The following is a 15304-nucleotide window of genomic DNA, read 5'->3' as shown; positions in this document are numbered from 1 at the left end:
ACAGATACTGTAAGTTCTCTCTCAACGTTTATTGAGCTTAAAGGCTCAATTCCACAATTTCTCTTCCTTACTGATGGGGTCTCTGCAGAGCATGGGGTCAGAGGGCACACTGGGCAGACCGCAGCCGGCGGCGTTGACAGCGATGACCCTGAACTGGTACATGGAGCCCTCCAGCAGGCCGGTGACGTCCCAGTTGTTGCCCAGTGGCAGAGCTCGGATCGGTTCGCGACTGACGCGGGTCCAGCGCTTGGAGGTGGTCTCCTTCTTCTCGACGAAGTAGCCGGTAATGGAGGAGCCGCCGTCATACTTGGGCTCATCCCAGTTGACAGTCATCGACTCCAGACAGACGTCAGTTACAGTCGGTTTCTCACACTGACCCGGGACGGCTGCAAGAGAAGAGGACAGTCATCAATAATCAATACATCAGCTGAGGAAATTAGATATAGGATGAGATTTAAGGCAAAATCAGGTAATCAAGTGAGAGATGGTCATAAAGCAGACAACATGTATCATAACGTCGATTTTTGTCTAAAATGTAACTGTAGTTTTAGTGTTTAGGTGTTGAAACTAATGACGACAGGTAGAATAATCTGAACTTACTGAAGAGGTTTCTGGCCTTCTCTGGCTCACTGACCACTGGAGGTCCGACTCCAAACTTGTTCTGGGCCATGACTCTGAACTCATACTCGTGGTTCTCAGTCAGTCGAGTCACCACGTAGGCACATTCCTTGGGGTCATTGGAGACGTGGACCCAGGACTTCCTGTTGTCCTCGCGCTTCTCAACCACGTAATTGGTGATCTTTGATCCACCATCGTCTGTGGGGGGCTTCCAGGCCAGACCGATCCTCTCCGCAAACACTTCGGTGAGCTTGATTGGTCCGACAGGGGGGCCAGGAGGTCCTGCAGGGGGAGGGAGGGCATGTGAGTCATTCATGTAGATATCTACAGAATCTCTATTAAATCTTTACATTTGAAAAGCTGCAACCAACTAATATATTTAGGTTCTTTACTGGATAAACTACTTTATCCACATTCAATTATCAAACCTGTCGCATCACGATTTGTAGATAATTCAATGTTAATGATTGTTTGTTTAAAACTGTTCATTCTCACATAGCACATATATAGTTTACAATGATAATGGTATCAGAATTACCATCAAATGCAGATTTTCAAAAAATGGTTCCTTGACAGTAAACTTTACTGTCTAAATGACAGTGCATTAAAACAGTAAACTTGGAATAATTATAAATTATATCAAGCAGCCCACAAAGTCGTCATAAACTAATTATATGCTAATTGTTGGCCTTACAAGTAACACTAGGTTATTCTGTAGCTAGTAAGCTGGTCACCCAGACATACTTACTATTGCACAGCAGATAAACAAACTGTTTGATTCATTGCTTACACTTTTGAATCAGTGTAGATTAAGAAATACAAACACTGCCGCTGCTGTGACTAGTTATTGTAGCTAAGCTACTATTGGACAATCGTTTGTGGGAAGGGTTTAGCAACAACTAATCATTTCAGTAATAAAACCATAATTTCTTTAGGTTAACCGGACGTGACGACATGTTAAGGGTTTCTCACCGAGCACGGAGAGCTTGATGTCCTTGGTGACGGTGCCCAGGCTGTTGCTTGCAGTCAGGCTGTAGAGGGCGCTGTCGTGCCTGCTGGCCTGCTGGATCAGCAATGTGCACTTGTTCTGGGTCACCAGTTTGTTCATGTGCTGGTCGTACTGGACGGCAGCCTTCTCCTCAGGTTTGGCCAGGCTGGCTTTCTGCCAGGTGAGTGTGGGAAACGGACAGCCGCTCACCTTTGCCACGATGCTGACATCACAGTCTTCCTCGCCCTCCATGGCCTCACGCAGCTCAATGGTTGGAGCACCTGCAGAAACAAATTAGATTCTTTATGAAAGTGTCCTGCAGCAACAAAGAGAACTAACCTATAGGTAAGAGTCGAATGCAACATTATGAAATTTGAGGACAGCAACAGAAACCATTTGTCCACAGAAACTTAGTGCTTTCTTTGCTGAACAAGGTGAAATAGTTGTCTGAGCAGCCTGTTATTGGCTGAAGGGCCTGTCACTCACATGTCTGATCCTTGATGATCAGGGGTCCAGCGGTGGCGGAGGGTCGGCTGGGTCCAGCAGCGTTCACGGCTTTTACTCTGAACTCATATTCTCCTCCCTGCAGATCAACAACAAGACACACAACTTTCTCATACAGGACTTCATCATGGGTAAAATAATTGTTACTTGTTTAATCATCATGTATCGGCAGAGTGGAACAGTGGTTCTCCTCAGCTTGAATTGCTATTTCTCAAGCAGGAAAATATTGCAAAGAAACACTGGAGGGACAGACATTAGGGCAGGGAGTGGCAAAGTGAGAGAAGTGGCATCCTTTGAAGGATATGGACTGACCTCCTTCAGGTCCTCCACCACGAAGGTGAGCTCCTCCACGTCTCTCTTGTTGCACTGCTTCCAGGTCTCCTTCTCCTTTCCGCTGGTGTCCCAGCTCAAACGTTCGATGATGTAATGCTTCACCGGAGAGCCACCGTTGTTTTTTGGAGGCTCCCAGCTCAAAGTGACGGTGTTCTTCGTCACCAGGTTCACCTTCACTTTGGTGGGGGGGTCAGGAGGGTCTGAGGAAGAGAAAGATTAGCATTAGAGCAGTTCCAGTGAGGTTTTGGGAGTTTTTGCTGTATTTATGTTGTTGGATTAGTAGTTGTGTGCTCACAGATGGGGTCTCTGGCCCGGGCAGGCTCGGTGGTGACAGTGAATGGACTAAATCCAAGTCTGTTCTCAGCTCGCACCCTGAACAGGTAGTCTTGACCTTCTAGCAGGCCGGGCACCACGTAGGCCTGGCTGGCACAGGCTGCATTCACCTGATAACAAATCATCAATCGATCAGTTAGTCAATCGCAATGAAAATCGCCAACATTTCACTGACATTTTGTAAAATCATCACGTTTTCTCAGTTTTAAGCTTCATTAAAACTGAGAAAACATGATGATTTTAGCAGTTTTCCTAGCTTCCAGTCGTCCTGGCACAGGGGCAAACTTCACTCAAAATTAAACTCCTCAGTGGAGTTGATCATCGAGGTTTCTTCATTTCTCAAAATCAATTTAAACTAAACTCAACAACAATTTGTTTTCTAAAATAAAAAATAACACAAAACATGAACTGAAATGCTGAAACATGTAGAGAGTTTTTAAAATGTTCTTAAACGTAGACACAGAACTAAAACAACATCGACTGAGCAATGTTTACCTTTGTCCAGGCCTTGTCAGTGACACATTTCTTCTCAATAAAGTAGCTCTTGATTCTCTCTCCTCCATCGTTGTCAGGGAGTTTCCAGATCAGCCTCATCGTTGAACGGCTGATGTCAGTAACCTTCAGGTCCTTTGGAGGTCCAGGAACGTCTGCACCCAGAAAAGAGGTAAGTCAGAGATCCAAAAACGACAAAACAATGACCTAAACATTCAGACAGTCTCCTACTCTGTGATCTATTTATATAGACTCAGATAAAGGGAAGTATGCAGGGTTGAGGTTTTTATACAAACAACACAGACATACCGAGGACGTTGACTCTGCAGTTGACGTGTTTCTGTCCGGACTTGTTTTTGGCAGTGATGGTGTAGCGTCCAGAGTGGCTCCTCAGACTGACTGGTATGATCACGACAGACGTGGTGTCGGTGGACTCGACCTGAATACACGAGAACAGTTTGAAAATATGAACACACACACAATTGGTCCATATAGTTGATATTGTTCTATAGAACGTACAGTTAAGAAAAGTAAGCAACAATCTTGAGTGATTAAAATTTTGCAAAGTTCTTTCTTTTTATTTGTTGTTTTTCAGGGTTTAAGTAAATAATAATATCTGAAATGCTTTGAAAGTTGCTTCAGAAATCAAGAGAAGATTTTACTGGAAAATGTGGTGATAAAATGATTGTGTTGCTGTGATGGTTCTCACCTCGGAGTCCACAGGAAGTGTGTGCAGTTTGTTCTTCTTGTGCGACTTGGCTTTGCCATTATAGTCCCAGGTTACTTTGGGAACGGGGCGTCCCTTGATGATGGCGGGGATCCTGATCGGATCTCCAGCACGAATGCACAGCAGGTCTTCCATTATTAAGTCAATGCTGATGGAAGGCCCAACTGTTGAGAAGAAACACAGCTTGAAACATCAGTGAAAGACATAAAACCTTTGGACAATGACGAAAGTTATTGTCTATTTATTGGAGTGTGACTTAAAATGGGACATACGCTGGATGTCTTCAACCAGAACCTCGCTAGTGCGGGGGCTGGGGTCAGACTCGCCAATGTCATTGACAGCGATGATCCTGAAGCGATGGCGTTTAAGCGCGCGGAGATTTGGTACCGTGAACTCAGTGGTGGGGTGCAGGTTGTCTGGGTCATTCACGCTCACCCAATCTGACCTGCCCTCATCCTGGATCTGGATGATGTATCCCTTGATGGGGCTTCCTCCATCTCTCTCTGGTGGTTTCCAGGACAGTGTGACACTGTACTTTGTTTTATCTGCTATCTCAGGAGCAGCGGGCATGCTTGGAGGAGCTGGAGAGGAGGACAGCAGGTTTTATGAATAGTGTACAATTTGGGAAAATCTAATCAAAATATAGAAAACCTGGCCGTATTAGAATACTGATATGGTCAAAAAGGGACTTCAAGTTTATTTTGATAGGTTAGAAATATCTGACGCTGTAAAAAGAAGCTCTTTACTCACTGATGGGATCGACGGCAAAGGCAGAGTCGGACGGTACGCTGAATGGCCCAGTTCCTGCGGAATTGCAGGCAGCAACCCTGAACTCGTACTCTGTTCCTTCGAACAGACGATTCACCTGGGAGACACAGAAAGATGTGGAGATTCAACAGACTCCTGTAGTTAGCAGGCCCAACAGACTATCTTAAAGGACTGGAACCTTTATGTCTGTAGATATTAGGTTCGGTCCAGGTGTTGATGGACTATTCTAAAGGTCTAAATAAACTTTCAAATGTTGTGATTGACCTTCCTATTCTGCCCAGCAGAAGGACCCAGCAACTCACCTGGTACTCCCAGCCTTTAATGCCCCTCTTGGTGACCGGCATCTTGTTGACTTTGGCCCAGTAGGCAGTGCCTCTCTCCCTCTTCTCCAGCCAGTAGCCGATAATCATAGAGCCGCCGTTGTCTCTGGGAGGCTCCCAGGTGAGGGTCATAGTGGTCTTGGTGTACTCTGTGATGGTCGGTTTCTCTGGTGGGCCAGGAAGGCCGAATGGGTCTGTGATCTGGACTTCATCTGTTCCACAGGGGTCAGATATGCCGTAACGATTCTCAGCTCTGATGCGGAACAGGTAGTTCTTGTTTGTCTCTAAGTTCCACACCTGTAGGAAAGAGAGGTGGTGTTAGCATTAGAGTCAAGGAGGTCTTTAAAGGACTATAACAACCCAACCATGATTATAATTACTGTTGTTATCAGGACATACCCCGTATTTCCTCTCAATGATGCTGTTGGTAACCTGCACCCACTGTGGCTCAGGAGGAGCTTCCTGTCCCTCTTCCAGCTCTGGCTCCTCTGTCCTTACGTCCATCTTCTCAACAATGTAGTTTGTCAGCTCGCTGCCACCATTATCCAGCGGTGCATCCCACTGGAGGTAGCAAGACTCTGCCTTGATGTTGGACACTTTCACATTCCTGGGTGGAAGTGGCCGATCTGAGAGGAGAGCAAAATACACTTAGTATATACTCTGTTTTACGTAAAAATAAAAACACTTTCTGGGTTTGAATCTTCCATTGTCTGTGTCATATGTCTAAACTCACCCAGCACCATGACAAAGGTGGTGTGTTTGGCTGAACCCATGTTGTTGGAAGCAGTCACGGTGTAGCTGCCGCGGTCCCTCCTGTTGGCTGATGGGATGGACAGCGTGGTCTTGCAGTTCAACCTGCCAGTCACAACAGTCTCCATCAGCAGAGTCTCTGTGGGCTCTGCGATCACCACATCATCCTTGGACCACTCAACCTTAGGGATAGGTAGGCCCAGGACATCAGCGGGGATCTCAATGGGTTCACCCTTCTTCACGGTAATGGAGTCTGCCTTGAAGATCTTCAGCATATGGACCTCAGGAGCCACTAAGAGGGACAGGACATAAACAAAACAAATCAAATCACAACAAAAACCACTAAATAGCACCATTTGCCTCCATCATGGTTTGATCCAATTCATTCTTTAATAGAGTTCTCTCGAGAAAGACTGCCTTGGTCCCATGGGTATAAAAAAATAGCGTAATGGGTTTTTAAGACCTTTTCTAACATTCAGCCATACCTTCGTCATCTTGGATGACCACAAGGAGTGGGATGGATGGCTCGCTCTCTCCAATCAGATTGGCGCACTTGATCCTGAACTCATACATCCAGTCCTCGTCCAGGCCCTCTACAGTCAGGGTCATGTTAGGGCAGATCTCTGTGTTGCAGGGCACGAAGGCCTGCTGGTCCTGCCTCTTCTTCTCAACGAAGTAGCCAATGACAGGGCTGCCGCCGTCATTACGCGGTGGCTTCCAGGCCAGTGTGATGGAGTTCTTGGTGCGCTCGGTGTAGTGAAATTTCTCAGGGTACGATGGTGGGCCTGCAAAACCACCAAAGCAATGATTGGTTTCAAGTTCAAGTCCGTCATATATCATACCACACCTGAACACTGAAGATCTTACACAAGAAAGAACTTGAGCATCCATTTTTTAATCAAATTGATTTTAGGACTCACCCTGTGGGTCCACAGCCTTGATGGGTCCCAGCTCAACAGGTGGGCCCATGCCGTACTTGTTCTTTGCAATGACCCGGAACATGTACTCCTGTCCCTCCATGATGCCGACGCACTCACACTTGGACGAGGCGGTTTCAACGGGCTGCCTCCATGTGTGCATCTTGGCATCTCTGCGCTCAACGATGAAGCCGGTCAGGTCGCTGCCTCCGTCATCCTCAGGGTCATCCCAGTTCAGGAAGATCATCTTGCGCGTGACAACAACGGGTTTCAGATCCGTGACGGGTCCGGGGACATCTGAAGATAAAACAATAACATCCTTCTGTTTTCGTTTTTATTTTATAGCATCAATTAACTGCAAGTTAACTGTTTAATTTTATCATCAAGTCGCACACTGCTTTCCTCGACTTCCACTCACCCATGACATCCACTCTGATCGAAGCACTCCTGATGCCACTGGGGTTGCAAGCAGAGATGTGGTATTTGCCACAGTCCTTCCTCTGAGCGTTCGGGACTGAAACAATGCTGTCGTTTCCCTCAGTGAGGATCTCCACACGGTCTTTCTCAGGTTTGGCGTCATCCTTGGTCCAGGTGATGGAGGGGTAGGGTTTACCTGTGACTGTAGCAGGAACACGGAGGTTCTCTCCAGCTCTGATGACCACACCGGCCTTGATGGCCAGGTCCAGCTCAATCAATGGCATCTCTGTGGAGGGAGAGCAAAAATTAAACAACAAAAAAAGCTATGAGATTTCCATCATCAACATTTAATCAGACCTGGTAAAATAACAATTCCTTTATTTTGTGATTCATTTTATTTTTTTCAGCTGACCTGCAGGATTCCTGACAAACACAGACTCTGTGAATCCTGGTGTTCCCTCTCCAGCAGCATTGCAGGCAATGACTCTGACCAGATACTTGGCTCCTTCACGGACTCCATAGACTGTGAAGGCCCGGTTCTTCCAAGGACGCTCAGTAGACCTGGACCAGTCCTTGGAACCAGCCATGGCCTGAAGAACACCACAGAACAAAGAAACATTAGTCGTAATTGAAATCAAGACAGTTGAAGGTCTTTAGCTATTATGTTCCTGCAGCTACCATGAGGCAGGAAGCCGAAAATAAAGCTGAGAAAGTATGAGAGATGTATTGATGATCGGACCTTATCCACATGGTATCCCTGGATCTCTCCTCCACCGTTGTCAGCAGGTGGGTCCCACTCCACATCGATGGAGTGGTCACTGGTCGCCACTACTCGGGCAACTGGAGGTCCAGGAGGTACTACAGTGTCACAAATAAACACACATGGGATATGTCAACTCTGAGACTGACTATATTTCCATGGAAATCAGTGTCTCTGACTCTAATGATGCCTCTTCTTCTGTCTGTATCTGTTATTTCTAAATATGCAATTATTACGAAGAAAAGAAGACCACACAGAGATGGCGATAAACATTTATATCAACCAAACATATATAAAAATATTAATCAGAGTTGTTACTGCACATAGAGAGTTTACGTACAGATCGGTGCCTGCGCTGTCTTGGGTTCAGAGGGGGGGCTGAACTTTCCGGGGCCGGCCTGGTTCTCAGCCGCCACCCTGAAGATGTAAGTCAGCCCCTCCAGTAGACCTTCAACATTCAGCTCAATGTCTTCAACAATGTTCCTGAAGACCAGGACATAAGGGAACTTTCAGAAAACTGGCAACAAGGTTTTTGGTAAAATAGTATCACTATGCTTTGAGATGTCCCCATATATTACCCAGTTATAGGAGAGAAGAAAGGTTTTGTCGTTGGGATTCCTCACCTGTTGACACGTGTCCAGTGTGAACTATTGATCTCGCGACGCTCCACCCAGTATCCCAAGATAGGGCTGCCGTTGTCGTTTGGCTCGTTCCAGGTGACCAGCATGCTGTTGGCCGTAATATCGTCAATCTGTGGCTTCTCAGGAGCCTCGGGAGGTTCTGAGGAGGACGAGGGGACGAGACAGCAGAAAAAAAAGATATTGATTTGTTATTTTGACCTCAAGTTGAATTATGTGTTACATTAAAAAATAAAAAAAATCATCTTATTAGCACCTTTTGCATATTAAACACCAGATAAAACTATCATTACTACCTTCTGCGCACTTATTTAGGTAAATATTTTGTTCACATTCCTCCCTTCTTGACTTGTTCAGAAAAGTGTAAAGTAGGCCTCCAAATCATTAAAAGTTTAAGCTAACTTAAACTAAAGACTAAAGACACGTACAAACACTTTAGGCTAACAAAAGGAAAATTTCTCTTATAACTAATTCAAAAATAAGTAATAATAAATAATACCGTACCGAAAGGATTCTTAGCAATGAGTGGTTTGGAGATGCAGTATGGACCAGCGCCAAACTTGTTCTCTGCCCTGACCCTGAAGATGTACTCCTTCTTCTCAATGAGTTTGGGCACCAGGTATCGGCATCCTCTCAGTGTGGAGGTGACGCAACTCCAGCCAATCTCCAGCTTTGAGTTGTCTTTCTTCTCCAGAGTGTAGTTGAGGATCTCACTGCCACCGTCATCCAGAGGAGGATCCCACTTGCAAATCACAGAGCTCTTCCTCACCTCCTCAAATCTGAACTTCACTGGAGGCCCAGGAGTATCTGCCGACAGACGAAATGATTGTTTTAACCTATAAAATGTCTAAAAGCTATGACAGCAAGTCCTCACATCTTTTTTAAAAATACATTAAATCTGACATTAAACACTACAGAAGTCACAATTGAAGAGAAGATTTCTCACCGAGCACATTGACCTCGCAGGTCACTGAGGCCTTGCCATGGTCGTTCTCCACCTTCACCATGTAAACGCCGTGGTCGACCCTCATCGAGTCCGTGATGACGACAGAGGAAACACCCCTGCGGCTGTTGTTGATGGCCAGACGTTCATTTATTGTCGGGTAGTCGGTCTCTTCCACCTCCGGCTCTGCTGCCTCCTCTTCCTTCTTTTCCTCCTCCTTCTTCTCCTCTCCTTCCTTTTTCTCTTCTCCCTCCTTCACTTCTTTCTTCTCTGCCTCTCCCTCCTTCACTTCTTTCTTTTCTGCCTCTCCCTCCTCCTTCTTCTCCTCTTCCTTCTTCTCCACCTTCTTCTTCAGAGGTTTTTCGGGCCTCTTGCGGAGTGGCTCAGGCCGGATCACCTGGTTGTTCCAGTACCAGGTGATCTGAGGATACGGCGAGCCAGAAATGTTGGCATCCAGGCAGATCTCGCAGCCTCGCTTCACACTGAGACCAGATTGCAGGCTGCCACTCAGGAAAACTTTCGGAGGATCTGAGAGATAATGGAGGTATAATTAAGCTAACATGCACCAAACCAAATCCTGATATTTTCTCCTGCCTTGTTACATTGTTTTTATTGCTTTTATGTCTTTACTTTTATATTCACACTTTCTTTTATTCAAAGAATGTTTGCTTTTTTGCTGAGGGTGAGTTGTCTCATGTCTGTGTGCTAGATATGAAGCTACCATCAGCAGTTAGCTAACTTAGCTTAGCATAAAGACTTGAAACAAAGGGACAGTTAGCCGTGTTCTGTTCAAAGATAACAAAAACACCTCCTGTGGGACTATTTCTTGGTCAGGAACAGCGACTTGGCTGCCTGGCAACTACTAAGAAACCTCTAATGTAAGACTGTGAGACTGTTCTGGTGTTGTCAGGAGCTGATGTCGTCCTTACCAACGGCATTCGACGCCTTGACGTACGGCGTGTTGCGTGATGGCTCGCTGACCCCGGCAGCGTTTTCAGTTTTAACTCTGAAGGAGTAGTTCTTGCCCTCCTCCAGTCCTCTGACGGTGTAGGACAGGACGGGCACCAGGAAGTCATTGCACCTCTCCCACTTGTCCTCGCCCTTCTGCTGCTTCTCCAGGATGTAGCCCATGATCTTGCAGCCACCGTCGTACATAGGTGGCTTCCAGGTCAGAGTGATGGTGCTTGATGTGGGGTTATGGGTCTCCACATCCACCGGGGGGTCGGGAGCATCTGGAGCGAGAGACAGATTTCGGTCAATTTTCTCTTTGACCCAAACAAAATAGTTTTCAAGGGGAGACATCCCATTTTAACGCACTGGTCAGTTTTGAGATTTAATTTCTTACGTTTCTGGTCCTCAGCAATGACAGGGTTGCGGAGCTCAATGAACTCCCCTCCTCCGATCTTGTTGACAGCCTGAACTCTGAAGTAGTACTCTCCATTGGGGATGAGGTCTTTAACGGGCCAGCTCACTTTGTTCTCTCCGGACATCATGTTTACGTATGTTCGCCTCCCAGCCTCACGCCGCTGTGCACGCACAAGAAAATAACAAAAAAGCTCCATCAATTCAACCATTTTTTAAAATGCAGAGAAGTCTTTCAGGTCCTGATGTCAGATTTTAAACCACCATCTCAGACCTGCATGACGTAGTGAACAATTGGGCTGCCGCCATCATAGTCTGGAGGATCCCAGGACACTTTGCAGGAGCTCTTTGTGATCTCAGAGGCCACGATTTCCTTACAGGGACCGGGAAGACCTGAAGACAGACAGAGACGTGTTAATCTTATGCTCATATTTATGAGGACTTGATAATGTAAAACTTGTTTATTTGTGTACCGATGACTTTGACGTTGATGGTGGCGCTGGCAGCTCCGAGTTTGTTCTCCAGAGTCACTTTGTACTGTCCTGCATCAGCGTGAAGGCTGCTGTCAACTTCCAGGTGACAGGAAGTATACTCCTTCCTGTTGAACACAAACAATCCCATCAGCCACTGCTTCTCACACTGACAAAAAAAACCCCACTAGAACGAAAAAGACCCTGAATCACCAAAACCATCAGTGGATGATTTACTGAAACTGATTCATTTATGGCTTTTTTGATATGTTGAATATTGGCAGAGAAAACGATTCAAGCGGTGCATATTTCATGAATGAATCTTTAGTGTAAGGAATAAATTAGCACTGACCTGAAGCCGAGGCGTTCGTCGGCCTTCAGCTCCTTTCCGTCCTTGTGCCAGGTGATTCTGGGCGAGGGGATGGCTCTGAAGGGAACTGGGATGTGAAGCTTCTCTGTTTCCACGACAACCAGGTCAAGGGTCTGGAATTCAAGTGTTGGGTTACCTGGAAAAACAGAAAAAACAAACTCATTTACCTGTTGGTGTCTGTATGATGATTGACAGAACTTTGCACAGGAGCATGAGTTGATGTTCTTACAGTCACATTCTTTGGCGAAGACGTTCTCAGAGATGTCGGAGGGCTCGCTCACTCCGATGGAGTTGATGGCCCTCACTCTCAGGATGTACTCCTTCTCAGGGACCACACCCTCCTCCACGCGGTACTTCAGCTCCTTCACTGGACGAGAGTTGACCCTCATCCACTTCTCTGTGCCGGCCTCACACATCTCAATGTGGTAGCCGCTGATGCGGCTGCCGCCATCCCTCTGCGGAGGCTTCCAGGCGATGGACAGGAAGTCCCTGCTGGCTTCAGTCACGTGCAGCTCGATGGGTGGTGATGGCACACCTGGAGGGGACAGGATGGACAGATTTAGATTTTTTTCTACTTCTCTATATTTTTTCAATGAGCCATGACTCATTACTGGACTTACCTGTTGGGTCTTCGATGGTGAGGATCTCAGTGGGTTCGCTTGGATGACCGACACCGGCCTCATTCTCAGCTCTGACCTGGAACTGAACTTCTGTTCCCTCGATGACGTCGGTCACTCTGTACTTGCAGTCTGGACCTGAAGTCTTACCGCATTTCACCCAGCGAGTACCAAGTTTCTCCTTCTTCTCAAGAGAGTATCTGAAAGGTAAACAAGCGTCATACAGTTACACCACTGACAACAAATGCTGCAACATATGGATCAGGGGTTGGAAATGTATCTATATAATTTCTCTGATATTTGGTCAAATACTACAATGCCTATTCTCAAAAACGTTTGGGGTTGTGGATAATAAAATTAAAAAACAAATAAATAAACATTATAAAAGTGAAGTAAAAATAGTGACATTGGTGTGGAGCTGCAAATGAATTCATCTTCAGGCTGGCATGAATTTATTTGATGTTGAAAATTTCTTGCTAATAAAGATTTACGTGGAAAAAAAAAAGTACCTGAGGATGGGTCTTCCACCATCGTTTTTAGGTGCCTCCCATGACAGGTCCACATATCTTTTGCTCACACCATCGACAGTGAGAGCGTACGGTGGCCCAGGAGAAGCTGCAACAAAAAGAAATCTTATCATCCTGTATCAAAAAAGCGAACAATGAGGATTTTCTTCATCCTTCTGATTGAAATATTTCATATATACACGACTGAACTACTCTCTTACTGAAAGTGTCTTTGGCCAGCACAGAGTCCGGCAGCTCGCAGAACGGTCCGAGGCCCACAGCGTTCTCTGCGGCAACACGGAACACGTAGAGCGACCCCTCATTGAGCGGAGTCACGGTGTACTTCAGCTCCTTGACTGTGGTGTCCACGGTCTGCCAGCCTTTACGCCTGACGTCACGCTTCTCCACCACGTAGTTGGTGACTGGTGAGCCTCCATCTCTCTCAGGAGCTGTCCACTTCATGTCGGCGCTGTTCCTGCTGATGCTGACGACGGTCAACCAGCGAGGAGCGTTAGGAGGGTCTGAGGAGGTCAAGACAAAGATGCCATGTCATTCTGTTTAGTTTTCTTCACAGGTATTAATAAATAGCTGAGATGTAGGCCAACTGTTTTCTTACACCCCTTAAAATCAAGAAGGCCCTTGCGACTCCCTGTGAAGCCTTGGTGACTGCATGTGGGGGTCTGGACCCCCAGGTTGGCAAATTTGTCTGTCTGGACTATGAGTTTGATATGTTGTGGCTGTTTTGTAACTCACTGAGTCTCTCTTTGCAGAGCACTGGGTCACTGGGCTCGCTCGGTTCGCTCTCTCCGGCCACGTTAACAGCTCGTACCCTGAACGAGTACTCCTGCTTCTCCATCAGGCCCTTCAGGAAGTGCTCAAGCATCGTGATGTCCTCTGCCACGTGAATCCAGTCCGTCGTTCCACTCTTCAGCATCTCAATGATGTAGCCGTCGATCTTGGCTCCGCCGTCGTGCTCCGGTTTGGTCCACATCAAGAAGCAGGAAGTTTTGGCCACATCCTTCACCGTGGGTTTACCAGGAGGCCATGGAGGATCTGGAGGAGTAAGAACATGATGTTACTAAATGAAATTTTTTTTTAAAGTGCCCATACTGACTTAAAGTGAGAAGGTAAACATACCAATAGGATCTTTGACAAGGATTGGGTCTGTCTCCTTGCTGGGTTTTCCAGTTCCAGACAGATTCTCAGCCAGGACTCTGAACTTGTACTTCTTCCTTGTGGGAAGACCTTTAACTCTACAGAAGAAAACATATTACATCAGCACAATGAAATCCAACAAAGAAGCTCAGTGTCGAACTCATTTCAGGAGGTAGACTCACCTGTAGTTGGTGTCTTTGATGGGCAGCTTGTTGCATCTGATCCACTTGTCGTGGTCAGGTTCGTATCTCTCCACCCAGTATCCAGTGATGGGACTTCCTCCATCCTCATCAGGTTCGTACCAGGACAGAGTCAGGGAGTCCTTAGCGATATCTGAAGGTTCCAGCTTGTAAGGAGCTCCAGGAGTGTCTGAGGACAAGACAGGAGGCCAGAGGTTAGTCCAAGCAACAATAACTGGACTGAAGCCAAGTAGACCCACAGAATTGGGATCCCTCTTTGTCTGAGATTAAAACAAATGTCTTTCACATGTGCTGATAATCTCCAAGTACAAATGCTAATGAATCTTTAGTGAGTTAGCTGGCTTTAGCTTCATATTTACTGTGAAGTTTGATATTACGTTTGTGATAGTCTTTGGTCAGGTGACCTACCGAAGGGGTATCTGGCGATGATGGATGGGTGCTCAGCTGGTGGGCCGACACCAAACTGGTTCTCAGCAAAGACTCTGAAGATGTATTCCTTGAACTTGACAAGGCCCACAGCTTTGTATGTGGTCTGTTTAATGGTGGAGGACAGCCGGTGCCAGATCTCGCTGTCGACAGCTCGGCGCTCCACGATGTAGTTGGTGACTCTAGAGCCGCCGTCGTCACGTGGCGGGTTCCAGGCCAGGAAGGCAGACTCGTTGGTGATCTCGGAGATGTCGAAGGCAGCCGGAGGACCAGGCTTATCTGTGTGAGGAAAGAACATTTAGATTTAATTAACCAGAAGAAAGCCACCATGAAAAACGTTTAATTCCTCTTCTCCGTTGTGAACTGGTCGTACCAAGGATGTTGACGTCGACGGTGGCAGTGGCACGGCCGCTGCTATTGGTGGCCTCAATGATGTAGGTGGAGCTGTCGTCTCTCTTGGTCTTGGTGATGGTGACAGTGGAGTGTCCTGGCTTTGTGTCGATGGACACCCTGTCATCAGGTTTGAGGACCAGGTCGGCCTTGGTCCATTTCACACGAGGTTCGGGCTTACCCGTCACCTCGGCGGGGAGTTCAATCTTGCTGCCGGCCTTGGCGGTCAAACCAGCAAGTAGCTTGGCATCCAGCTGGATCTCTGGAGCCTCTGCATGGACAATAAGGACAAAGGGTCAG

At 46.7% G+C, this 15304-nt stretch overlaps 1 protein-coding gene across 1 annotated transcript in view; it reads right to left on the bottom strand.

Annotated features, from left to right (window-relative positions):
* ttn.2 (titin, tandem duplicate 2) overlaps positions 1 to 15304 on the bottom strand; it is a 196760-nt gene that overhangs the window by 69804 nt on the left and 111652 nt on the right. The window contains exons 140-176 of the mRNA XM_073473204.1: positions 14988 to 15275; positions 14597 to 14893; positions 14171 to 14357; positions 13971 to 14086; positions 13587 to 13886; positions 13055 to 13354; positions 12837 to 12942; positions 12331 to 12527; positions 11940 to 12245; positions 11689 to 11846; positions 11344 to 11464; positions 11145 to 11263; positions 10854 to 11034; positions 10438 to 10740; positions 9512 to 10036; positions 9070 to 9372; positions 8551 to 8707; positions 8268 to 8410; positions 7907 to 8025; positions 7580 to 7757; positions 7169 to 7453; positions 6754 to 7047; positions 6319 to 6618; positions 5817 to 6125; positions 5483 to 5709; positions 5066 to 5380; positions 4746 to 4860; positions 4268 to 4576; positions 3978 to 4159; positions 3578 to 3707; positions 3272 to 3423; positions 2739 to 2886; positions 2423 to 2643; positions 2093 to 2189; positions 1591 to 1887; positions 601 to 900; positions 72 to 386 (exon numbers count right to left, since the gene is read on the bottom strand). Of these exons, the coding sequence (XP_073329305.1) occupies positions 72 to 386; positions 601 to 900; positions 1591 to 1887; positions 2093 to 2189; positions 2423 to 2643; positions 2739 to 2886; positions 3272 to 3423; positions 3578 to 3707; positions 3978 to 4159; positions 4268 to 4576; positions 4746 to 4860; positions 5066 to 5380; positions 5483 to 5709; positions 5817 to 6125; positions 6319 to 6618; positions 6754 to 7047; positions 7169 to 7453; positions 7580 to 7757; positions 7907 to 8025; positions 8268 to 8410; positions 8551 to 8707; positions 9070 to 9372; positions 9512 to 10036; positions 10438 to 10740; positions 10854 to 11034; positions 11145 to 11263; positions 11344 to 11464; positions 11689 to 11846; positions 11940 to 12245; positions 12331 to 12527; positions 12837 to 12942; positions 13055 to 13354; positions 13587 to 13886; positions 13971 to 14086; positions 14171 to 14357; positions 14597 to 14893; positions 14988 to 15275 (8400 nt within the window). The remainder of the gene's footprint in view (positions 1 to 71; positions 387 to 600; positions 901 to 1590; positions 1888 to 2092; positions 2190 to 2422; positions 2644 to 2738; positions 2887 to 3271; positions 3424 to 3577; positions 3708 to 3977; positions 4160 to 4267; positions 4577 to 4745; positions 4861 to 5065; positions 5381 to 5482; positions 5710 to 5816; positions 6126 to 6318; positions 6619 to 6753; positions 7048 to 7168; positions 7454 to 7579; positions 7758 to 7906; positions 8026 to 8267; positions 8411 to 8550; positions 8708 to 9069; positions 9373 to 9511; positions 10037 to 10437; positions 10741 to 10853; positions 11035 to 11144; positions 11264 to 11343; positions 11465 to 11688; positions 11847 to 11939; positions 12246 to 12330; positions 12528 to 12836; positions 12943 to 13054; positions 13355 to 13586; positions 13887 to 13970; positions 14087 to 14170; positions 14358 to 14596; positions 14894 to 14987; positions 15276 to 15304) is intronic.

Source organism: Pagrus major, chromosome 9 (genome assembly GCF_040436345.1).
Source record: "Pagrus major chromosome 9, Pma_NU_1.0".
In the NCBI taxonomy this organism is placed as follows: Eukaryota; Metazoa; Chordata; class Actinopteri; order Spariformes; family Sparidae; genus Pagrus; species Pagrus major.
The sequence above is the reverse complement of the archived record's forward strand: the minus strand, read 5'-3'. Positions and strand labels throughout refer to the sequence as shown.